This window comes from Pongo abelii, chromosome 12 (genome assembly GCF_028885655.2).
Source record: "Pongo abelii isolate AG06213 chromosome 12, NHGRI_mPonAbe1-v2.0_pri, whole genome shotgun sequence".
Classification (NCBI taxonomy): Eukaryota; Metazoa; Chordata; class Mammalia; order Primates; family Hominidae; genus Pongo; species Pongo abelii.
In genome coordinates this window covers 123,617,258-123,642,004 of record NC_071997.2, presented here as the reverse complement: position 1 = coordinate 123,642,004, position 24,747 = coordinate 123,617,258, and the positions used below count along the sequence as shown (strand labels likewise).

General features: G+C 44.5%; 1 protein-coding gene and 1 pseudogene across 5 annotated transcripts in view; one reads left to right on the top strand and one right to left on the bottom strand.

Annotated features, from left to right (window-relative positions):
- ASAP2 (ArfGAP with SH3 domain, ankyrin repeat and PH domain 2) overlaps positions 1-24,747 on the top strand; it is a 198,738-nt gene that overhangs the window by 61,379 nt on the left and 112,612 nt on the right. For all 5 annotated transcript variants that reach the window (XM_024242392.3, XM_024242394.2, XM_063713485.1 and 2 more), the window contains exon 2: positions 11,225-11,297. In XM_024242392.3, the coding sequence (XP_024098160.1) occupies positions 11,225-11,297 (73 nt within the window). The remainder of the gene's footprint in view (positions 1-11,224; positions 11,298-24,747) is intronic.
- LOC112132068 (eukaryotic translation initiation factor 1-like) lies at positions 2,992-3,764 on the bottom strand (annotated as a pseudogene).

Below are 24,747 nucleotides of genomic sequence, written 5' to 3'. Positions count from 1 at the left end.
TGGGCGTAGTAGTGCACACCTGTAGCTCCAGCTACTCAGGAGGCTGAGGCACGAGAATCGCTTGAACCCAGGAGGCAGAGGTTGCAGTGAGTCGAGAATGCATCACTGTACTCCAGCCTGAGCAACAGAGCAAGACTCTGCCTCAAAAAAAAAAAAAAAAAAAAAAGATTATGAAGCCTGGTTTTGGCCAGCACTCCAAGCGTGCCCTGCAGGCCTGTCCCATCGTAACGCCCTCAGAGGCTGCCCCTGCCCTGACTGCCACCCTCAGCTTGCCTCAGTTCGTAGTTTGCCAACAAGGTGTACATCCCTAAACATAAACAATTTAGTTTTGCCTATTTTTGAACTTTTTATACTGCATGTATTCTTTTGCTCAACATTTTTGTCAAATTCACTTGTGTTCTGGGGTAAGTTTGTTCTCTTCCGTTGATGAATGTCCATCATCAGTTTATTCATTTTACCATTGACATTTCGGTTTATCCAGGTGGGGGCTGTTTTGAGGAGTGTTAGGACAGCCTGTCCGTGTCTTCTGTTGTGGATGTATATTTACTCTGAGTAGTTTTTATTTTTTAAGATAATAGCAAAACACGTCCTTCTCATTTGTCCTTAGGCACACACTTTCCTCATCTGTGACTTAGCTCAGATGTCTATTTGATCTTAATTCTTAGTGACACCTGCTATTCTTCAGGCCTGGCTTTATTCCCAGAAGGAGGGAGGTTCATTATTGCTCTGGCTTTAAATGGAGCCCACAGGCCACAGTGCAAGTCTACGCTTCCCAAAAGGCTTCTGGAAATATTTGACACTGTCATTAATGCTCTCTGTTACTTTCTGAAGAGTCGAATGTGTGGTGAGACAAAGCTGCCATCTGAATGTCTGTCTGACTCTTCTTGGCAAAGCCACCCTTAGGGCACAGACCTGGGTGTGTTTTGTTTTGTGTTTTGTCTACTGTCTTTCAGAAATGTCCCTTCCTCTCAGGCTGGCCTTTCGTCCGTGGAACGAGGGGAGAGGAGGTAGGACGGGAGAGTGGAGCGTACTGGGGCTGCCTGAGTGCTGCAGGCCTCTGCTCTCCCCAGGGCAGCATCTTTGGGTTCCAAGAAGGAAGCCAGCCTCTTCCCACCCCTGCTGGTTCGCATTGAGAACTCAGGGTGCTGGGGACAAGCCGCTGCTGTGCTGCCTGCAGTGTGGGCCCCCTGTCAGGGCTGGGAGGAGCGGGGTACAGGAGCCGCTGGTGCTGTGGGAGAGTCATTTTGCATGGATCCTTGAGGCCAGGGCTCAGCAAACCTTTTCTGTGAGGGACCAGATATAGTAAATATTTTAGGTTTGGCGGGCCTCAAGGCTGTATGTAGGTACTTACGTAAGAGAGGTGATAAATATCTACAAATTTTTTATTAATGAAATTCAAAATATAAAAATAATAATGGAGTACAATTTTTTGGTAATGCAGGTCTCCTAAGGGGAAGAGAGGAATTATTTTGGGGGGAGGCATAACATTTATCTTAATTAATTGGGGTTCAGTTGGTCTTTCCTGTGACACTGTCCTTGCGTTCATTGGAAATGTTCCTCTGGAAACACCCTTAGCTCACGGTTGGATAAAATCTGTCCCGCAGGCCGCGTGTGCCCACCCTGAGCCAGGTCATCTCCTCAGATAGTGGGCTTGGCCTGTACCATTCAGCCTGTGGTGACACAGGATGGAGGCTCCGTAGGGTTCTGTGGGGACCAAGAAGAGGTTGAGGAGCCCCCCACATGGAGGAGGGTGGCCACGGGGTGCTGTTGATGCTGAGCCCACGGAGGAACCATGGCCAGGGCCTCCGGGTGACCCCAGAGGTGGTGGCACCGCCCTCAGGCGGTACAGTGGGGCCCATGAACGGAGGAAGAGAAGCATAGGGTTGGGGACATTCAGAGGCCACTGTGCTGCCTGGGTGGCTGTAGCTCTTGCGGAGAAGGTAGCAAGGCCTGAGGAACTGAATTTGAAATTTGAATGAATCTTGATTGAAACATTTCTCTGTGGCCGCCCTGTTGGACAGCACAGGTGTGGAAAATGAGTGAACAGCTTTGTGGTGGTTTCTCCTGTGGTGGACTTCCCTTACCCACACTGCGCACCGTCCCCGCTGTCCCCACACACTGTCCCCATCCCCTGCCCTGGCTCCAGCTCAGCTGAGCAGCAGAGATTGGAAGAGGCCCCTCGGTAACTTGAGAGGAACCTATAGAAGAGTTTGGGAACTCCAAACAGTTGCTTTCAAAGTGGTTTGAAACAGTGATTTTCCTCAGAAATATTTGGGACACATCGCCACCTCTGGTTTTTGTGATAAATTCACTCCATAAAACTTGTTTGACAAAGTGAAGGTCAGCTTCCACCTGGCCCCTGAGAATTAATGAGGTCTGGCCAGCCGGCAGCTGCAGTGCAGGCCCTGTTAGTGTCTTGGGGTCTCTTCGGTTCTTGCCTTTGTTCGTGGTTTTTACACATAAGTTCCTGTGAAAGTTGCTTTTCCCCCGCTCTGAGCTGGAGTGGAGTTTTCGTTTGGGGAGCATGGTAGTTGACAGCCTGGGTCTGGTTAGAATTCTCAGCCTGATGGGTAGACACCTTTGCTTCCTGGAGACTCAAGCTTTGTTATTTTTTGTTGCTCTAAGATTTCAGTATTTTTTTTCAATATTTAATTATTGTGGGTATATAGTAGGTATATATTTTTATAGGGTACATGAGATATTTTGATACAGGCGTGCAGTGCATAATAATCACATTAGGGTAAATGGGGCTTCCATCACCTCAAAGCCTTTAGCCTTCTTTTGTGTTACATCTCAATTATACTCTTAGTTATTTTTAAATGTACAATAAATTATTGTTGACCTTCATCACCCTGTTTCTATCAAATACTAGATCTTATTCATTCTATCCACCTATATTTTTCTACCCGTTTACCATCCCCACTCCCACCCCAACTACCCTTTCCCAGCCTCTGGTAACCGTCCTTCTACTGTCAGTCTCCATAAGTTCAATTGTTTTCATTTTTTTTATGGCTCTTTTCAGTTTATTGCATAAAGGAGTTACACTAGTCCAAGTTAAAAGTGGACCCCAAATGGTTACATTATACAAGCTGTGAGGTTTTTAAACTTGTGACAAGGGACAGAAGGGAAATGCTACTCATTGCAAGGAAATCCTCACTTAAGCTACAGTGAGCCACAAGCATTTAAACCCCATGAACCTTTAGCTGATCATTCTTAGCCAGTCCAAGCTCTACGAGGAACTGGCATAATATATGTTCTTGTGCTGGTCACCCTGTAGCTGAATTACTTCTCCATATTCTGGATGCTCAATTATGGTACCATTCCAGGCAAACTTCTTCTTAAACGCCTTCACTGGTTTCTTTTTGGTGTAATCATCAGCGATCCCTTGGACAGTAGTAAGGGCCTTCCTGCCGTTTCTCTGTTGAATTCTTGTATGGATATAATCCTCAGTGCCAGCAGGAAGCAGGTCATCACCCTTACTTGCATCAGCAAAGGAGTTGAAAGAGCGGAGGTCCTGGATAGTGGACGTACGATCCAATTTCTTTTTCTTGGTGGAAACGGTCTGCGGAAGGCGGCGGGCAGGGGGTACGGAAATTAGGGAAGTGAGGAAGTCCAAGGGGGAGGCTGCTGAGTCCTCGGCAGCAGCTCAGTGACTGGGGTGGTTTTAATTTTTTTTTTTAGCTCCCACAAATAAGTGAAAACATGGAGTGTTTGTCTTTCTGTACGTGGCTTATTTCCCTTAACGTAATAACCTCTATTTCCATCCACGTTATTGCAAGTGACAGGATCTCAGTCTTTTTTATGGCTGAATAGTACTCCATTGTGTATATGTACCACATTTTCTTTATTCATTCATCTGTTAATGGACACTTAGATTGTTTCCAAATCTTGGCCATTGTGAACAGTGCTGCAGTAAACACGTGAGAGCAGGTATCTCTTTAGTATACTGATTTCCTTTCTTTTGGGTATGTACACAGCAGTGGAATTGCTGGATCATTTCATAGCCCTATTTTTAGTTTTTTGAGGAACCTCCATGCTGTTCTCCATAGTGGTTGTACTAATTTACATTCCCACCAATAGTGTACAGGGCTTCCCTTTTCTCCACATCCCAACAAGCATTTGTTATTACCTGCCTTTTGCATATAAACCATTTTAACTGGGGTGAGATTATATCATTGTAGTTTTGATTTGCATTTCTCGGATGATCAATGATGTTGAACACCTTTTTGTATGCCTGTTTGCCATTTGTATGTCTTCTTTGGAGATATGTCTGTTTAGATCTTTTGCCCTTTTTAAAATTGGATCATTACATTTTTTCCTATAAAGTTGTTTGAGCTTCTTACATATTTTGGTTATTAATTCCTTGTCATGGATAGTTTGCAAATATTTTCTCCCATTTTGTGTGTTGTCTGTTCACTTTGTTGATTGTTTCCTTTGCTGTGCAGAAGCATTTTAACTTGATATGATCCCATTTATCCATTTTTGCTTTGGTTGCCTGTGCTTGTGGGGCACTACTCAAGAAGTCTTTGCCCAGACCAGTGTCCTGCAGTTTCTCCATTTTTTATAGGAGTTTCATAGTTTGAGGTCATAGGTTTAAGTCTTTAATCCATTTTGGTTTGATTTTTGTATATAGTGAAAGATAGAGGTCTACTTTTATTCTTCTGAACATGGATATCCAGTTTTCCCAGCACAATTTATTGAAAAAGTTGTCCTTTCCCCAGTGTATGTTCTTGGCACATTTGTAAAAAATAAGTTGACTGTAAATATATGGATTTATTTCTGGGTTCTCTATTCCATTAGTCTATGTGTCTGTTTTTGTGCCAGTACCATACTGTTTTGGCTACTATAGCTTTATAGTATAATTTAAGTCAGGTAATGTGATTTCTCCAGTTTTATTCTTTATGCTTAGGATAGCTTTGGCTATTCTGGGTCTTCTGTGGTTCTATATAAATCTTAGGGTTATTTTTTCTATTTCTGTGAAGAACAGCATTGGTATTTTGATAGACATTGCATTGAATCTGTAAATTGTTCTGGGTAGTATGGACATTTTAACAATGTTGATTCTTCCCATCCATGAATATGGAATATCTTTTCATTTTTTTGGTGTCCTCTTCAATTTCTTACATCATCGTTTTATAGTTTTCACTGTAGAGATCCTTTACTTCTTTGGTTAATTCCTAGGTATTTAATTTTATTTGTAGCTATTGTAAGTGGGATTATTTTCTTCATTGCTTTTTCAGATTGTTCGCTGTTGGCATATAGAAATGCTACTAATTTTTGTATGTTGATTTTGTATCCTGCAACTTTACTGAATTTATTTACCAGTGTAACCACCCAATGGGTTCACCTTGCCTGCAGCTGCCTAGACCGAGCTGATTTATCAAGACAGGGGAACTGCAGTAGACAAAGAGTAATTCACGCAGAGCCAGCTGTGCAGGAAACTGGAATTTTATTATTATTCGAATCAGTCTCCTGGAGAATTCGGGGATCAGAGTTTTTAAGGATAATTTGGTGGGTCAGGGCCAGTGAGTTGGGAGTGCTGATTGGTTGGGTCGGAGATGAACTCATAGGAAGTCAAAACTGTCCTTTTGTGTCGAGTCATTTCCTGGGTGGGGGCCACAGGACCAGATGAGCCAGTTTATTGATCTGGGTGGTGTCAGCTGATCCACTGAATACAGGGTCTGCAAAATATCTCAAGCGCTGATCTTATGTTTTACAACAGTGATGTTATGCAGCCTTCAGCTGCATGATTCCTAAACCATAATTTCTAAACTTGTGGCTAATTTATTAGTCCTGCAAAGGCTGTCTAGTCCCCAGGCAGGAATGGGGGTTTATTTTGGGAAAGGGCCATTGTCATCTTTGTTTCAAAGCTAAACTATAAGTTCCTCCCAAAGTTAGTTCAGCCTAGGCCCAGGAATGAACAAGGACAGCTTGGAGGTTAGAAACAGGATGGAGTCAGTTATGTCAGATCTGTTTCACTATAATAATCTCAGTTATAATTTTTGCAAAGGTAATTTAATCAGTTCTGATAGTTTTTATGATGGCATCTTTAGGTTTTTCCAAATAAAAGATCACATCATCTGCAAACAAGGCTAATTCAACTTCATCCTTTCCAATTTGGAGGCCCTTTATTTCTTTCTCTTGTCTAATCTCTAGCTAGGACTTCCAGTGCTGTTTTTATATATAGTTGGCATAAAACTGTTTCTAGCACTCAATCTTTTTTTTTTTTTTTGAGACAGAGTCTCATTTTGTCACCCAAGCTGGAGTACAGTGGTGTGATCTCTGCTCACTGCAACCTTTGTCCCCCAGGTTCAAGCGATTCTCCTGCCTTAGCCTCCTGAGTAGCTGGGATTATGGGCATGCACCACCCTGCCCAGCTAATTTTTGTATTTTTAGTAGAGTCGGAGTTTTACCATGTTGTCCAGGCTGGTCTGGAACTTCTGACTTCAAGTAATCCGGCCACCTCGGCCTCCCAAAGTGCTGGGATTACAGGCATGAGCCACCGCGTCTGGCCTGACACTCAGTCTTAAACAATCATTCTAGCTTCTCGTCCTGACCAAGTTTAATTTTAATTGTCTATAAATATGCACCATAATGAGGGGTGTGTTTCTGAATAGGGAGGTAATTGCTTTTCCCATTGCAATTTTAATTAAAAATTACCTCTTCCACCTACTTCACCTTTATTTCCAATCTATTTAACAGATTGTAGAAAAGCAAGTTTATGCACTCGTCCCTGAGTTCAGGAAGCACTACTTCCTCTTTGGTAACAAAGGTAGAAGATTCCATATGGTGACCTATTTTTTCAAGAGTTTTATGCAGTAAATGATCAGGGAGGGGTGTGTCTCATGACATAATATGGGAGGAAATTTGTCAGAGTTCAACTGTGTTATTAAGGTATGTTGTCTGTGAGCAGCCTTTTACATTGAAGTTTACCACCGCTTCCAATCCCATGTTTTGTTTTTTCGTTTGTCTGTTTTTTGTTTTTGTTTTTTTAAGAGACAGAGTCTGTCTGTCACCCAGGCTAGAGGGCAGTGGTGCAATCATGGTTCGCTGTAGCCTCCAACTTCTGGATTTAAGTGATCCTCCCTCCTCAGCCTGGGATTACAGGTGCGTGTTCCCATGCCCGGCTAACTTATTTTTATTTTTTGTAGAGACAGGGTGTCACTGTTGGCCAGGCTGGTCTCAAGCTCCTGGCCTCAAACATTCTTCCCACCTTGGCCTCCCGAAGTGCTGGGATTATAGTAGGTGTGAGCTACCGCATCCAGCCTAGTCCTTGTGTTCTTAGCATGGTTGACCCAAACTCCTGTAGACACAAGATCACTCTATCATCTGTGGGAGTATCAGAGGCAGGAGGGCTGAAATCTGGTTGAGAGAGACAGCACGGATCTCCCTGGCTGGCTCTTCCAGAACGGCTACTGCCCAGCTTTAGTCCTGAATGGCTTTTGAACCATGGGTTCCAGCCAGTTCCCTCTTCTTTGCGTAGCCTCTCCCTGAATGCACTTCCTGCCTGCCCTGATCCATTACCCTGCCTGTGGCCTGAGTAACCTTCAAGCACAGCTCCCGTTTCCCCTCTGGGAAGCACTATTGCCTGGCACTTGAGCCCCTGCCTTTTGGGCTCATCATCCTTTCCTGAGCTGCTTCTTGAGTCCTGTTCTGTGGCAAGCTCTTTGGTAGGCACTGGGGATACAATGAACAAATATCAGTGACTGACCTTAGAGGAAAGCATTAAAAAAACTAAAAAGAGGTGGTACGATTAATTTTGTTGATATTTTCTATAACCTAAGATGTCCACAATATTGTTTTAACATGGCACTTAGCCACATTTCAAGTGCTCCGTAGACACGTGCTGGTAGCTGCTGTAGTGGATAGCTGTGGCCTAGAGGCAGAGCTGGACAAGTTAACAAAGCAGTTCTGTGCACATAGTAAGTCCTGGGCTCCTGTTTTCATCGTTAATTTGTGTTTCTCTAGGTGATTATCTTTTGTGAGATTGTGAATTCCATGAAGGCACAGGCATTGCCTTGTCCTGTTTTCCTCACCATTGTGTCAGTAATACCTTGCGGGTAGAAGGTGCTCACGCCATTTTATCCAATGAAATGCTAAGCACAGGGCGTTACGGGAAAAGCTAAGATGAGTACCTGCCACCCTATCGTGGAGGTGGGGAGGCATCAGAGGCCTTCTCAGGAGGAGGAGACCCCTCTGAACCAACAAGTCAGGTCAAGGAGGATATTCTCAGGAGAGAGGAGTGTGTGCACGTGCTGGGAAGACAGCAGGTGGAGGGGGAGCCGCAGGTAGCTCATTATGATGGAAGCTTGGGGTACATGTGAAAGTGATGGAGAATGTCAGGAGCTGACACCAGAGAAGCAGGCAGAGCTCAGATGATCAGATTTTTAAAGCTTGCTAAAGATGTTATTCTGAGAACACCAGGAAGCCTTACAGTGCCTGGGCTGGGACCTGCCCCTCAAGCCTTCCTGTGTCGTCTTTTTTTTCTCTTTTTTTTTTTTTTTTTTTGAGACAGAGTCTCACCCTGTTGCCCAGGCTGGAGTGTAGTGGCACAATCTTGGCTCACTGCAACCTCCGCCTCCCAGGTTCAAGCGATTCTTTTGCCTCAGCCTCCTGAGTAGCTGGAATTACAGGCACACCCACCAACACGCCCGGCTAATTTTTGTATTTTTAGTAGAGACAGGGTTTCACCATGTTGGCTAGGCTGGCCTCGAACTCCTGACCTCAAGTGATCCTCCCGCCTCGACCTCTCAAAGTGTTGGGATTACAGGCATGAGCCACTGTGCACGGTCTCTTTCTTCTTTATTCGTGAGGTGTTTTCTCCCTAAAACTTGCTGGCCCATGGAAGGTGCTTAGTAAGAATGGTGCTGACTTCTAATACTTGCAGAGAGCCTGACAGGCTGGCATTGGTGTCTTCCACTGTCTGTGGGGAGGCTTAGAAAGAGGAGTGGCTTTTATTAATATTATGAGTGTGGATCAGATCCTGCTGTAGCCAATGGCAAAGCCTGGGGCAGGCCCAGATTCTGCGAGAGTGCTAGGCTGCACGGTCACAGATCAAATGTGCTTTTTGAGAATGGCCCCTCTCCTGGGATGGGGAACTTAGAGCTCTCAGGAGCACAGTGAACTGGCACCTCTATGTGTGAGAGCTGTGCTCTCTGACATGTGGTCTAAGCTTCGCAAACTGGTGTTTCTGGCACAGCCCTGAGCACAACCTCAGTCTCCCCACTGGTGCTGGCTGAGCCTGGCCTAGGTCCCGCGAGTCTGCGGCTGGAAGATTGGGGAGGAAAAGTGATGAGACTGCAAGAGAAAGAGAATTTAATTATGATTTTCCTGAGTTATTTACTGTTTCCAAGTCCCCTTTTATATCTTGAAAGAAGGTAGGAATGGATCAGAGATAACCACTTGGGAAAATATGAGTTAACTCCATATAAGAAATCTTGATTATCTTGTATCAGTAACTCTCTACTCTTTAGTATGGCAGGAAAGAATGCCTTTTTTATTTAAATAAACATTTTTAGTTTTAGGTTCACAGCAAAATTGAATGGAAAATACAGAAACTTTCCAAATACCCCTTCCCCTTGACATGCATAGCCTCCTCCTTTATTAACATCCCGCACTACAAGTGGTACACGGGTGACCCTCAGTGAACTGACAGGGACACATCACTGTCACCTATATCTTTACTTCACTTTAGGGCTCACTCTTGTACATTCCATGGGCTTGGACAAATGTATAATGACATGATTATAACTTCTCTTTGTATTGCAGCCACTCTGTCAAATGTCTGATGCCTTGTGATCATTTTTCCATTTAAAATTGCCAGCACTAATCATGTCTGTTTTTAGCATCCAATAAAATTATCATTGTGGCATTAGAACTAGGGCTTACGATTCTGCTATTGAAAACTGGTTCAAAAGGTGATTTCAGGAAGACTGGAAGTCCAGAATCCATTGCTCTGAGGAGCTGTGCTGTGTTTCTGATGATAGGTCGTTGCAGGTTTTTATGATCTAAACTCACTATGGGGTAATAACGGACACTCAATAGCAGTAGTTATTATGTGCCAGTAGCTGTAGGGCAGGGTGCTTCATTTAGTTTTTATAGGATAGCCTGTGATTGACATCACTATCCCAGTTCACAAATGTTCTCTCCCTCCAGTCACAAGTCACCCTTTGCTTTTCTATGTTGTTTAAGTGGGCTAAAAGGACTTTTTACCCAGCATGTTGGGAGGTTGAGGCAGGTGGATCACCTGAGGTCAGAAGTTTGAGACGAGCCTGTCTAACATGGTGAAACCCCGTCTCTACTAAAAATGCAAAAATTAGCTGGGCGTGGTGGCATACCCCTGTAATCCCAGCTACTTGGGAGGCTGAGGCAGGAGAATTGCTTGAACCCAGGAGGCAAAGGCTGCAGTGAGCCAAGATTGTGCCACTGCACTCCAGCCTGGGTGACAGAGCAAGACCCCTTCTCAAAAAAAAAAGAAAAAGAACAAAGGACTTTTTACCTTTGTATCTGTTGTGAAAGTCAAGGTGTAATTAAATTTCCAGGTGTGATTAGTCATTGAACAAATAACTGAGTGCCTCCTGTGTGCTGGACATTGTGAGTGCCATAGACAACTGCCGTGTAGTAGCAGGTCTATAAATATTTGCTGAATATTATATATGAGAGTGCCTCTATCTAATTATTCAACCCTGCAAAGTGGGCATTGTTCCTGCTGGTTTCTGGAGAAGAAATCTGAGGCTTGGGAAGCAATAGGACCCGTCTTCTAACACAGCTTACAAGCTAATGATATTTGGGTTTTTCCAAATCCAGAGTGGGGTTGCCTCCACCTTGTTAGGGCTCTGTAGGGGGAAGGGGCGCAGGCACGATGGGAGTCCCTGGCAGGCAGGGGCATCCCGGAGCCTTGCTGGTAACCAGGGAGAACTGAGGGTTCGGCTGGGGTAACTCACTTCACTGCAGAGGGCTCACGTCCAGCAGGTGCTGTGGGCAGGAGACAGCTTGCATGCTGCAGGAGGAGGAGTTGGTTTTCAGTAATTGCCAACAAACTTCTGCTTAGTGCCATTTGGAAACCAGTCTTCCATACCACACTGAGGGTTTGTCTCCCAGAAACAGGTGCCGAGGGACCTGGCAGAGGTAAGCAGGGCCGTCAGAGTGGCACTCAACGTGGTGCTCGCTGCCAGCGTGGTCTCAGCATAAACACGGTTTAATGACTGTATTCTCTACATTTTAGGCTTTGGATGTGGACCGGATGGTTCTTTACAAAATGAAGAAATCCGTGAAAGCAATCAACAGCTCTGGGCTGGGTGAGTATATACATCCTTCCCTACGGGTTTCTGTGTGGAAAACGTCGCATTTGAAGTCCTGGTACCATAATATTGATGACCATTAACAAATGAGCCAGCCAGACTGCTTTATCGGGGCATGCAGATCAGAGAGGTGAGCTGGGATGTTTCTTTTTCAGAAGTACGTTTTGTTTTGCCAGTCGTCTGATTCAGGTGTGGGATTTCGTCCCCTGTCATCCCCCGTGCTGTCTGTCCCACATTGCACTTCCTGTTTTCTGCAGCATGGTCCTGCACGTACCCACTTTGTCAGCCTGGCTGATGGGGGCCTGGATTCATTCCTGCCTCTGTCATTTGGTTTTTGCTGTTAATTGTGTCACAGTGCCCTTTCCGTTTCTCTCTTACCCAGTCTTGCCTTTTCTAGTATAGGAAGAAAATGAATAAATAGACAAACATAAAGTAATATTTGATCTAGATTTACAAATTTTTTTTACACATATATATTTACACATATATATTTTTTACACATATATATTTTTTAAACCCATGCAACTTTTGGCTTAAAGATGACAGGTAGGTCACCTGTAGCATACCTGTCTACAGAGTGATACAAAATATTTTTTAAAAGTCATTAAGTGACTATAGAGTTTCCTTCAGCAACAAAAATGTGGCAGCCTTGCAGGACTAGGAACTGTGAGGAGTCCCTGAGAGACTGAAACAGGGCTGATGGGTTGCTCAGGGGAGCTTGCCCCTGCTCAGGTGCAGATAGAGTTTGGGTGACAGGGTGAGAGGAGGAGGGGCCTGGGGTCTGCTCCCACTGAAGTAGTCAGGTCCCTTCATCTATACTGTGTCCCCTCACCCTCGTCGTGTCTTTCTTTAGTGAAATGGGTGATTGGAGCAGGAGGACAGGGAGTGCCTTAGATGGTCGTGGTATCAGGAGGGAAGGGGAAGAACCTGGAAGTACACATTCCACCTGCTCCCCCACCCCCCACCAGTTACAATAGGGCGGGCACAAGCTCCAATTGCCGCTCTTGATTCTCCCCCCATGAGAGCTGTGCAAGCCACAATTGGGAAGAATCTAGCAGGAAATCCCAGGTGCAGGATGATGTTACAGTTGAGCATTACCAAGTGTATTTAGGAACAAATTTAACAGAAGATGCACAGGAATCCTACGTCAACAAGTACAAAACGCTGCTGACCAAAATGAAAGACCTAAATGAGAAATACGTGATGCACAGGGGTTAGAAGAGTCACCACTGTTAGTGTCAGGCCTCCCCAAACTGATCTGAACCTTCACCCCAACCCCAGTCAGAATTACAGCAGCGGAAATTGACAGGCCTTTTCTAGAACGGATACAGAAGGTGGCCATCCGTCTCTAGCTTTTTTACCTGGATTAAGTGTGGGGCAGGGAGCAATAATGATAGTTTTGATTTTTTTGAACACTTACTGTGTATCTTGTGCTTTCTGTACATTGTGCTCATCTTGTCAACAACTGATTCTCCTTATACAAATGAGGAACCTGCAGATCAGAGAGTTCAGGGTGTTCCCAAGATGTCTGTGCAGCTGGAGCTCAGACCCTGATGGTCTTACTGCTGTGTCAGGGTTGTGTGCAGTGAGTGGCCCGCTCTGTTTCAAAGCCACCATGCCTTCAGTGTGTCTGTCACACGGGTGACATCTTGAAGATGTCAGCGAGTCACTAAGAAATGGTACGCCCAGTTTCCTTGACAAGCACCAGATTTCAAAAAGTATCTTGGAAGATTTTTTTTTTTTTTTTTTTTTTTACTGCGTTCACTTGGACTTTTTGAGTTTATAACTTGAGGGATATTTGATATTCTGGTCAGATTCAAAAATGATTTTATAGTCATATGTTGAAAAGGTTGCTCTTATCAGAAATAAAAATGAAATAATCTGTGTCTTATGCAAACACTGGCTGTGTAGCTGCTGCTCGTCTGGAGGAGAGACTTGCGTGACTCCCAAGGCTGGCCCAGTGGCTGGCGGTACAGCTTATAAACAGACCACCTGCATGTGAAGGGAGAAGGCGCTAGTGCTTCGGTGTCAGGAAGCTGTCCTGCAGGAATTTAACAGCACCTCTGTCTAATTTGCCATGCTGACCTATATTGCTGAGCGTGTGCCACAAACCTCATTCCTGTTTCTGCCCACCCCCCAGCGTCGTTTGCTAAAATGCAACCCCACTGGTGTTACTTCTCTGCCTAAAATTCTATAGCATTTTTTCATCACCCTCTTTGAAGTTCATGGAAGTCAGTTCCAGAGCATGGGAGAGAGAAGGAAGGCCTCTGTGGACTTTAGGATTTTAGGGCAATTGGGATAAAGATGGTTCTCTTACTATAGAACCATCCAAAGATTTTAATGTGCTAGTAATGTGGATTGTGAGTGGTTATCGGTCTCAACCCTTTCCCAATTTATTTGTCGATGAAACTGTCACTGCCTCCCCTGATCACCCCACTGTGAGCCTCAGGTGAGTAAATACTGCAGAACACCAAATGAGTTCCAAGCTCTTGTGCATTGCCTGGACTCAGGCCACCTGTCCCGACCCTCCCCACCTGGACTCTTCTGTGTCCTTCTTTGAAATAACTTGCAGTTTTCCCCAGCGAGCCACGTTTTGTGCCTTCTTCCTTCTGCTCATGCTCTGCTGTTTACTTAAAATAGCATTTGCCACTTTATGAAAGAAAACTGAGGTCCAAGGAAGTTGAGAAGTTTGTTCAAAGTCACAAAGCTCTACAGTGACAGGGCTGGGATTTTAACGTAGCTCCTTGGGCTCATGTCCTTTTCGAGGCCCTGCACATAACAGCCTGGCATGTGACCTTGGAGGGGGGTCTCCTATTTTTGTCATCCTTTAGCCATCTATTATGTCATGCCAAGTTTGAGTTATTCTAAGGTCATGAGTCTGAGTCCCGAAAAGTCCTAAGTCCTAAAACCAGAGCCTGATCCTGAAATCTTTATTTCAGAACAAGCATTGTCTACTGCAAAGAAGTCACCTGAGGAAACGTGATACTTTCTCCTGTCATGTTGCTGACATCGTTCACAGTGTCTTTAGAACTCTTTAGAACTGCTTTTAGTAGCACGTTCTTTTGCATATATTTAGTAGAGAAGTCTAAGGATAGATTAAATTTTTTTAGAACTAGATGTCAGAAATAAGTCAGGCATATTCAAGAAAGGACTGAGTGCCAGCGACCACAGTTGGCTTTGGTGCACTGTAACTACAGTCATGGGCTCTGAAGGCAGCTGGTTCCAAAGGAGAAGTCCCCATAGTGTTTTGATCATGAGAATAAAGACCCAAGGCAATTCCTATATAGGAAGAGCGCTCATTTTATGTATGATTGAAAGAACAGAATAAATTAGCATTTATGCTTCATACTGCCATACTCCTTGTCTTGTCTCATGTTTCTTAACTTCTTTGGGACCAAGATTTCCTGCCTGCTTTCCTGATTTGTCACAGATTGGCCCCATTCGACCCATCTCTGCCCCAGTGTCCCTCACTGCGGGCCGCTGGCCTGTCACTGCTTCCTGGGTGTGTGCCAGCTGTACTTCTGTGTCTTTGCACAGCCCCACCCGGTCTGTAAATGGGCTCCCCCATCCCAGTCACCTGCAGGGGACCTGCCCTTGCTTCCTCACCCATCTTCATCAAGCCTTAGCTCTCTTTGACTTCAGCATAGCCCTCTTTGACTCTCTTGTAATAGATTCTTTTTTTCTCTCTCTTTTTTGAGATGGCTCTTCACTCTGTTGCCCAGGCTGGAGTGCAGTGGCGCGATCTTGGCTCACTGCAGCCTCCACCTCCTGGGTTCAAGTGATTCTCCTGTCTCAGCCTCCCACGTAGCTGGGATTACAGACGTCTACCACCACACCCGACTAATTTTTGTAATTTTAGTGGAGATGGGGTTTCACCATGCTGGCTAGGCTGATCTCAAACTTCTGACCTCAAGTGATCCACCAGCCTCAGCCTCCCTGTAATAGTTTCTTATTGCTGTTGTAACAAATTACCATAAAATGAGTTGGCTTAAAATGGCACAAACTTATCTTTCAGTTCGGCCGTGGGAAACCCGACATGGGTCTCACTGGGCTAAAATGAAGATGTTAACGGGCTCCTTCCCTGAAGCTCCGGGGAAATCAGTTTCCTTTTCCTGCTCCTAGAGGCCACCTGCGTTCCTTAGCTCACAGCTCCCTTCCATCTTCAAAGCTGGTCATGGCCGGTGGTGTCTTTCTCACACTTCATTTCTCTGACACTTAGATGGCTCAGGCTGCTATAACAAAATACCATAGACTGGTGGGTTAAACAACAGAAATTTATTTTCTCACAGGCCTGGGGGCTGGGAAGTCCAAGATCAGGGTGCCAGTGTGGATGGGTTCTGGTGAGGGCTCTCCTCTCCTTCCTGGCTTGCAGACAGCCGCCTTCTGCCTGTACCCTCACATGGCAGCGAGAGAAAGCAAGTTGTCCACTTTCTCCTCTTATAAGGACCCTAATGCCATCAGGAGGGCTTCACCCATTTGACCTCATCTAAACCTAATCATTATGCTTCCCAATGGCCCCATCTCCAAACACCATTACCTTGGGGGTTAGGGCTTTAATATATGAATCTGGGGGAAGGGACGCAATTCAGTCCCATAGCAAACACTAACTCTTCTGCCTCCCTCTTCTACATATAAGGACCCTTGTGATGACATTGGCCTCACCCAGGTAATCCAGATAATCTCCCCATCTCAAGTTCAGCTTATTAGCAACTTTATTCCGTCCACAATTTCAATTCCTCTTTGCCAAGTAGCATAATGTACTCACAAGTTCCAGGGATTAGGAGGTGGGCATCTGGTGGTGGAGGAGACGTTATTCTGTCTACCACACCTCTCCTGAATTCTTAGGATTTGGAGGTTGAATCAGTTTCCACTGTTTTGTTCAGCTACAAATTAAAGGGTACCTAACATGCAGGCACTATTAACACTTTAAATATTGCTCCTGATTGTTCTCTAGTAGTTTTGTATCTGTTGATCTTTTCTCAGTTAATTAGAAGCCCTTGAGGTGAAAGACTAATTCTGGGAGATGGTGTCGTTTAGGATAAAGAAGACATAGGTATTAGAATCCAAGAACCCTTGATTAAAAGCTAGCAATGCCACTGAAAAAGCCTGTGGCATTAGGACGATTATTTTACCTTTCTGAGCCTCAATTTCCTCATGTGTAAAATGGGAATTTAATAGGTCATAGGATTGCTAGTGAAGATTAAGTGAGATAACATGAAAAACTGCCATGCATGGTTCTGGACATACACGTGGTAAGTGTGACGGCTGTGACATACCTCCTGTGTGTTCCTTGCAGTGGCTGCCATGGGCGTGGGTGGATAATAGGTGCCCAGTAAATACTGAGTGTTTATACATTATCAGGTTCCTGCTGTATGTACTTACACTGCCTTCTTAGTGTAGGAGAGGTGAACTTACAATTTTAGATATAAGTGATGTGTGTTATGACAGGCCCTGTATTCTCTTCTTTGAGGATTTATATGGATTTATGTAGAAGGAAGATTTAAGATGCCTTAAAATGGAGGTTGGAAAACTGTGGCCAGACAACTGTGTTTTCACAGCCTGAAAGCTAAGAATGGTTTCTTACCATCGTTACCTGCATAATAACCTCAGTATTGCCTCAACAACCCACAGTGTGATGGTGTCTGGAGATGGGGCCTTTGGGAAGTAATTAGCTTTAGATGAGGGCACGAGAGCGGGGCCCTCATGATGGGGTTAGTGCCCTGCTTAAATATTTACTCTCTGACTTTCTAGGAAAAAGTTTTTGAATCCCTGCATTAGAGCAGTGGTTATAAACTTGAGAGAGTATCAGAATACCCCCGGGGTCTTGTTAAAATAGGGATTGAGTTTCTGGTTCAGCAGGTCGGAGATGGAGCCTGAGTATTTTATTTGCTAATTGAAAAAGCTCCCAGGTGACGGCACTGGACTTTGAGAAGCCTACCTCAGAACCCCCCCATCCCCACTTTAAACACTGAACTGGGACAAAAGGGTATCCGCATGTCCCACATGTATACAAAACAGTAGTCTTCTTCCACAATAGTCAGTGTATTATGTTTGCTCCCAGTCTTCAAAATGATGGCAACCCAGCCAGCTGTATTTTCTGGAGAGTCTTTGCTCAGGTTTGCAAAAGCAGTTATCATAATGATTTATGAGAAACTGTTTGCCACTCAGTGATGGATTGCTATCTGACCTCTTAAAAAAAGTTCATATTTATTTTAAAACTCTTACTTGTCTAAAATTTCCCAAGCTCTGGCTCAGCCCAAAGGTGCTCCCTCCACACCCCAGGAAGTTGAAGCTAACATTTTTCAGCTGTTTGACATATCAGTGGGTGGAAAAATTCATCTCTATCAAGAAGGAAGCAACAAAAGATTTTCATTATCACTTCTCTAGAATTACTCTGTCATAAGGACTTGTTAGAACATTCTTATCGAGAGTGATATTCCTACCCTCAATCAGAATATCCTAGAAAATTATCACATTCTTGAAAGTACAAAGAAAGAAATGCTGATTTTCCCTCAAATCCTTACCATCTCCCACGTACAAAAGAAAATGAGAATACAACAACTTTGTGTGTTCCTGCCTGTTGTTTGCAGTGTTAATTAGAATATGATACTAAAGTACACTTCAAATTCATACAGAAAACTATTTCTATTGTAGATATTATCAATTAGAACAGGGCAGTTCAGAACAAATATATATAGTAGTTGAGGAAATGAAGTTTCACATTGCGTTAAGAAGATACTGGCTGGGCACAGTGACTCAGCCTGTAATCCTAGCACTTTGGGAGGCTGAGGCAGATGGATCGCTTGAGCTCAGAAGTTCAAGACCAGCCTAGGCAACATGGTGAAACCCTGTCTCTACAAAAAAATACAAAAATTAGCTGGGCATGGTGGTGTATACCTGTAGTCCCAGCTATTTGGGAGGCTGACGCAGGAAGATTACATGAACCTGGGAGGTTGAGGCTGCGGTGAGCTGAAATTGCACCACTGCACTTCATCCTGGGTGACAGAGGGAGACCCTGTCTCCAAAACAGAAAAAAGGAAAAGGATTTTTTTAAAAAAAAAGAAAAAATATTTTAAAAAAATATATATACTGCATTTGATTTCTACCTGTTACATGAGAAAATAACAAAATCAGAATAATCCTTACTGTTTGGCAAGCTTACAGTAACTAGTACTGTGCTCCGTTGTTGTGGTACTGAAAACATGCACGCAGAGTTTTTGGAAAGCAGTTTGGTGGTACACATCAAGAAACATAAAAATCTTTTTGCGGAAGGAGGTCCATGCACAAAGATGTTCACTGTGTTGTTGCACTGCTTATCAAAGTGAGAAATTGGATACCTCCTATACATAGCTGAATTAGGATTTAGCTGCTTGCTGGAATTGTTTATATAGCAACAGGAAGAAAAATGCTTATGATGAAATCTTCAGCAATAAAATTCAGGATACAAAGTTTATGTACACCGTGTGTGATTAAAAAGGAATAGATGATAAATGATGATAAAGAATATTTTTATTAATATTCACAAACTTGAGGGTAGAAGCATAGTCGTAATAAATACTCATGAGGTATTTGTTAGAATATTTGTATTATAAAGCTAAATAAAAACTTTATGTGAATTCCATCCTTACAGCCTTGTGAGTTAGGTCCTGTCCATTGACAGATGAACTCACAGAGGTACTGGGTAGTGATTTGCCAGTGTCATCTAGCCAACAGTTGGAGGAGCTCAGATTCAAAACCAGGTGAGTGCCCCCCTCTCTGCTTCTGACTGCTGTGGCATGCTGTCTGGTGCTGAGGCAGGAAGTTGCTGGGAGCACACGGTGGAGAAAACAAGCGGCAAAGTGGGGAGCACCCTACATGCCACCTGGCTGAGCCATCGTAGTCCTTCTGAAAAATTCTAGGTGGTTTTGGTTGATTACAAGGTCAGTGTGAGCCAGTACATGGCACATGCCCCAAAGGTGAGCCACACATGACCTCAGTGAAGTCTTTGGTGCTTATAAATAAGGTTGTTGTTTCATTATTTAATTGTAAGAGCAGCATTTAAAGAAGAGCCTGAAAACCTTAGGGATGGAGAAACCTCCTTGTAGGACGGATATCTGAAGGATGTGGGGCTCCTAGTTTCGGAAGGGGCAGGAGAGGGCGTACATGAAGGGCTTTCTCTGGCTGAGGAAGGTAGACATAGTATTTGTTCTCTCTAGAGGAGGCTTTCACAAGAGCAAGCCTTGACTCAGATATGAGGGAGAGGATAACTCGGTGAGCAGACTGAGCGGCGAGCTGGTGGTTGGAAGGTTCCTGCAGCGGGTGGATGGCCCCTGTCTCTAAGGAAGTTGTAGAGGGAGGTGAGGACGTGGGCTCGAAGGCCCTAGAGATGTCTTCCAGTTGTGAGGCTCTGGAGTCCAGCCCTCTCCCTGCTGCTGGCTAACAACAATGATTGGAATTTAGATGGTGACTTGTGGAATCCTGTCCGCAGTGACCACTGCATTAGTCACGGAAGGAGGGGTACCTCTGAAGGAACACAGAGGTCTGAGACTTAACTAACGTCCAAGTGTTGGCATGAATCATACTTCGGTTCAGAGGTATCTGCTATTTAATTTGGCTGGCGTTTATAGTCAGCCAATCTGTGGGCCAACCTGGTGGCCGCAAGCATCTGTAAGACATGGGGCTGTGGTTTCATCAGTGGTTCTCTAATCTTTTGGTTATCATAGACATCAGTAAAAATAAGAAGGCTGTTTTGGATGATCCCTCCAGGAAAAGGTACCTTTACATAATTTTGCATACAGTTTGGGATGGACATACCCCCATAAACCTGTCCACAAACCCAACACACCAAGCGAAAAAGCTCGGACCTTGAGCTTAAATCTTCTACCAAATCAACATGATGACTTCATCTGTTTCCTCATGTGTAAAATCCTGCAGAGTTGTAAGGATGAAAGATATTTTTACACATATGTCATCTCCACAGTGTTCATGGTAGCTACTATCTGAGGCTTTAGAGACCATGTACTTTCCAAGGGCTGCTTGTCCCTGAGGGTGAGGCTCCAGGATCTCGTGAAACCACAGGAGTCAGCTTGCTTCCCAGGGGCTGTGCCCTCCATGGAGTTGGGTGGGGGCAGCGGTGTGTTCTTAAGTCATCACTGTGGTGAGCATGGGGTCATGGAGTATGACGTGACAAAAATGAAGGGCTGAAAGCTGCTTACCCTGGCAAAATGCACATTCTGTAATGTAGCGAATCAGATTGCTTTGCCAACATGAACTCTTCCTCCATTAAAGGGTGTGAATATAATTGGAAGTAAAATTTCTAATAGCTTGTACTCCCCATGCAACAAATGTTGAATTCACCTCTTGGCTTTGAACCCCAGACACCTTGGGGTAGCCTGTCTCCAGGCTAAAGGAGAGCCCTGCCAGTTTTTTAGTGAAACCCCCTTCCCATCACCTCCAACCCCCTTCTCCTTCCCTGATTTGGTCTCAGAGCACCCCTAGGATGGAAGCAGCTCTCTGGTTAAGGAGAGTCTAGGGTGAGTCAAGCAGCTGGTAGCTCAGTTTTAATCTCATGCCATACTACATTTTTAATGAGGAAATTCCTTTAAACGTCATCTGCTCCAAGAAGCCTTTTCTGTTACCAGCCCCCAGAAAATGTACTCCTTTCCCAATAGAGTGCTGTGTTTCCACCTCGTGTAATTTACATCACAGTGGATTGTTTTCGCATGTTTATCTTTGTCTTGCTAAGTTGTGTGTTGGCAGGTACCAAGGTTTATTATCTTTCTTGAATGCAGATCTCTTAGAAGCCTTTTGGCTGCTCTCCATTACCTGGGATGAAGTTCCTCATCTCTGGCCCCTGCCTGACTCTCCAGCGCTTCCCCATGCTCTGGCCACACCAAGCACCTTGAATTCCCCAGAGCTCATTCTGTTTCTTGCCTTTGTGTCGCTGCGCTGAACTGATGGGCTGAGTCTTTCTCACTTATTGGATGCTTGCTTCTTGAGGATAGGGGCTCTGTTTGATGAGTCTTTGTGTTCATTAGTGCTTGCTGCATAATAGACTTTCAGTGTGATTGGATTTTATTCTTTAGTAACCAGAAATATTCTTGACCCATAATGGAAGCACACAATGAATGAATAAAAGTAAATGTTGATATATTCTGTACTCCAAAGCCTAAAGGGACAGAAAGCATCAACAACAACAAAAAAATGCAGTAGCCCAGTCTCCACTCTTCACCCCTCTCACCTGCCTTCCAAGTGTACTCCTGCAAGCAGTAGGAGCTTCACAGGGAGGTAACTGGGGTGACGTTCAGTTATTCACACAGACTTTGAACTCATTTGAACATCATTGGTAGGATGGGATCATTAATATAAGGCAGGATCAAAGGGGATGGGGTGATCATAGACAACAGGTTTTGTATCTTAATAGCTCACACCTTGGCCTTATTAGTGAACTCCATTGCTAGCTGCCTGTGCTGAACACAACCAGACTAGATACATCCTGGGGTACCATCCATAAAGACTGGCTGTTTCTCGAGGAATCACATTCCAAGGGACTTCCTAGGAAAAATGATGGAAATGGGTATTGAAAGTGGAAGAAGCCCGGGGTGTTGGAGAAGGTGGAGGAAGTGGCAGGAAGAAGCCGGTGAGAGGCATCCTTCCAGTTGCTCAGCCTGCGCGGGGGCTCGCAGGGGTTATGAACAGGGAGGAAATTCTTGTTCAGCCCCTTCTGGTTGTGGCTACTTCTGTCTTGTCAAAGATGATACAGGTATACTCAGTTCTGAAGGCTGTCTCCCTCACGTCACCTTGTCCAGGGAAAGCTTTGGGAGAGAAAGACAGTTTCTAATGTTATTTATTTATTTTCTTTTGAGATGGAGTCTCGCTCTGTCACTTATTTATTTATTTATTTATTTATTTATTTATTTATTTATTTATTTTCTTTTGAGATGAAGTCTCGCTCTGTCACCCAGGCTGGAGTGCACAGTGGCACGATCTTGGTTCACTGCAACCTCCGCCTCCTGGATTGAAGTGATTCTCATGCCTCAGTCACCTGAGGAGCTGGGATTCCAGACACTTGCCACCACTCCTGGCTAATTTTTGTATTTTTAGTAAAGATTATGTTTCACCCTGTTGGCCAGGTTGGTCTCGAACTGCTGTCCTCAAGAGATCTGCCCGTCTCGGCCTCCTAAAGTGCTGGGATTACAGGCGGGAGCCACTGCACCCGGCCTAATGTTCTTAATAGGCACAGGCACAGAGCACTGAAACAATCTAGCCATTAGAGTTGATGCTTCAGATTTCTTTTTAAATTTTTATTTATTCTTTACATTGTTATTACAAAGATAAGATAAGCTTAGTTTAGAAAATTTAGAAAGTTCAGGAAAGCACTAAAGCACCCAAGTCTTGAGCCTGGCAGGATCTCAGTATCTTTATAACCAGCAGAGGCTCAGGTGAGCGCTGGGTCTGAGGCCCACCCCTGACTTGGAACACAGCTCTGCCTCTTAGAAGTTGCATGATCCTGGGCTGGTTCACACTCCGACAGTCTGTTTCCTTGTCCACTCAGAGGAGAATAAAATAACATCTAGAAGGCACTTGGCCTGGGACCTAGTATATAACAGCCTTGCATATGACAGTTTATTGACTGCTAGCAAGTGCTCAGTTTTCCCCACCACTGTCAGCATTTTGATGTATTATCTTTTCAACCTCTTCTCTACATTTTACTTTTTGCAAAATTGAGACTAGATGTCTAATTTTGTGTCCTCCCTTTTTTAAACTTGGCTTTCTGCTCCTACCATATTCCTATATCGTGATTTTAAAAGCCAACATAATATTCCATTTTGTAGGAATACTGTTAATTTAACCATTTTCATATTGTTGGAACTTAACACATTTTAAATTTTCACTCTTTATAAATGTTCTGTACACACATCTCTGATCACCTTGATTATTTCCTTAGGATAGATTTCTGGAAGTGGGATTATCCAGAAGAATGATACACATTAGTAAATTGGAAATGAAAATATGTTTCAGCCGTTTAGTTGGGATGATTCTAGAAATAAAGTTCTGAAAATGGTTCTCTCTCACGAGATGTCCACTAAGTAGAGACCCTGTTAAGAAACAGGGATGATGTTTGATTTGAAGAAATTGCATTCTCATGAGATCATGCGCCACAAGTGAGGTCGGAAACAGGTGGCATGTACAGCCGACAGCCGGAGGAAATGGTCTCCGCTGTGCAGAGTTGTGCACAACATCACAACATTCATGTCGTGACACACATTTGAGTATTAATCGTCATGTCATCCATCTAGGGAGAGTCTCCACCAGGCTGCTGCCGTAGAGAACATATGTCTCTCCTTAAACGCTCCCTTCACCGAGCTGTCTGCGTGGAAGGTTGGAATGTGGGGTGTCAGCAGGTGCTTTTTCCTCTGCCTGACTCCCAAGTGGCCTGTGGTCTGGCCTGGAGCAGGGGTTTGGAGGGTCTTTGTTGGGTCAGCAAGGAGGCTGGGGCTGGGCAGCCATGAGGCTGGTGCACCCTGCCTTCTTTCTGTTATGCTGGTTACAGCACTTGGTGTTCAGGTTAACGGTACATGCACTTGACTGGAAGGTTGTACATTGTCACTGTCTTCAGCTCTTAGCTCTTATCTAGGCTAAGAGCTGAAGATAGCAACACTGTCATGAGCAAATGAAGAAACGGTTTTTGCTGTGGGAGGAAGAGCATTGGACTCAGAGGCAGGAAACCCAAGTTCTTGTTCCAGCTCTGCTGCAAACTCACTGTGTGACCTTGAGCAAGTCATCACCCTCTCTGAGCTTTGGTTTCCATGTTTAGACTAGGTCCTCTTTCAGGATCCGTGGAATGAAAGGACTTGGCAGTGAGTATAGGAGCCCTGAGGAGGTGGGGACAATGAGACCTGTGTTGCCCTGTGGCGATTTTTAGAGTTGAGAGCTGGATGCAGACAGGGGCTTTAAAACAGAGAAAGTAGGCCAGGCGTGGTGGCTTTGGGAGGCTGAGGAGGGTGGATCATGAGATCAGGAGTTCAAGACCAGCCTGGCCAATATGGTGAAACCCCGTCTCTACTAAAAATACAAAAATTAGCCGGAAGTGGTGGTGCGCGCCTGTAGTCTCAGCTACTCGGGAGACTGAGGCAGGAGAATCACTTGAACCCAGGAGGTGGAGGTTGCAGTGAGCTGAGATTGCACCACTGTACTCTAGCCTGGGTGACAGAGTGAGATTCTGTCTCAAAAAAACAAAAACAAAACAAAAAACAGAGAAAGTATTAACAGTGGGAACACATAGGACTTCCTAGTGTTCCCCTGGGGCTAATGCCTGTCTGTTTCTGTGATCTGCTCCTTCTCTACTCGACAAGTCTTACCTGTCCTTGGAGCCCCAGTTCAGTGTCTCCTTGCTATCTGTGTCCTCAGCGCCTAGCACATTGCCTGATGCATTGTAAGTGATCAGTGCATGGATTGACATATCTTT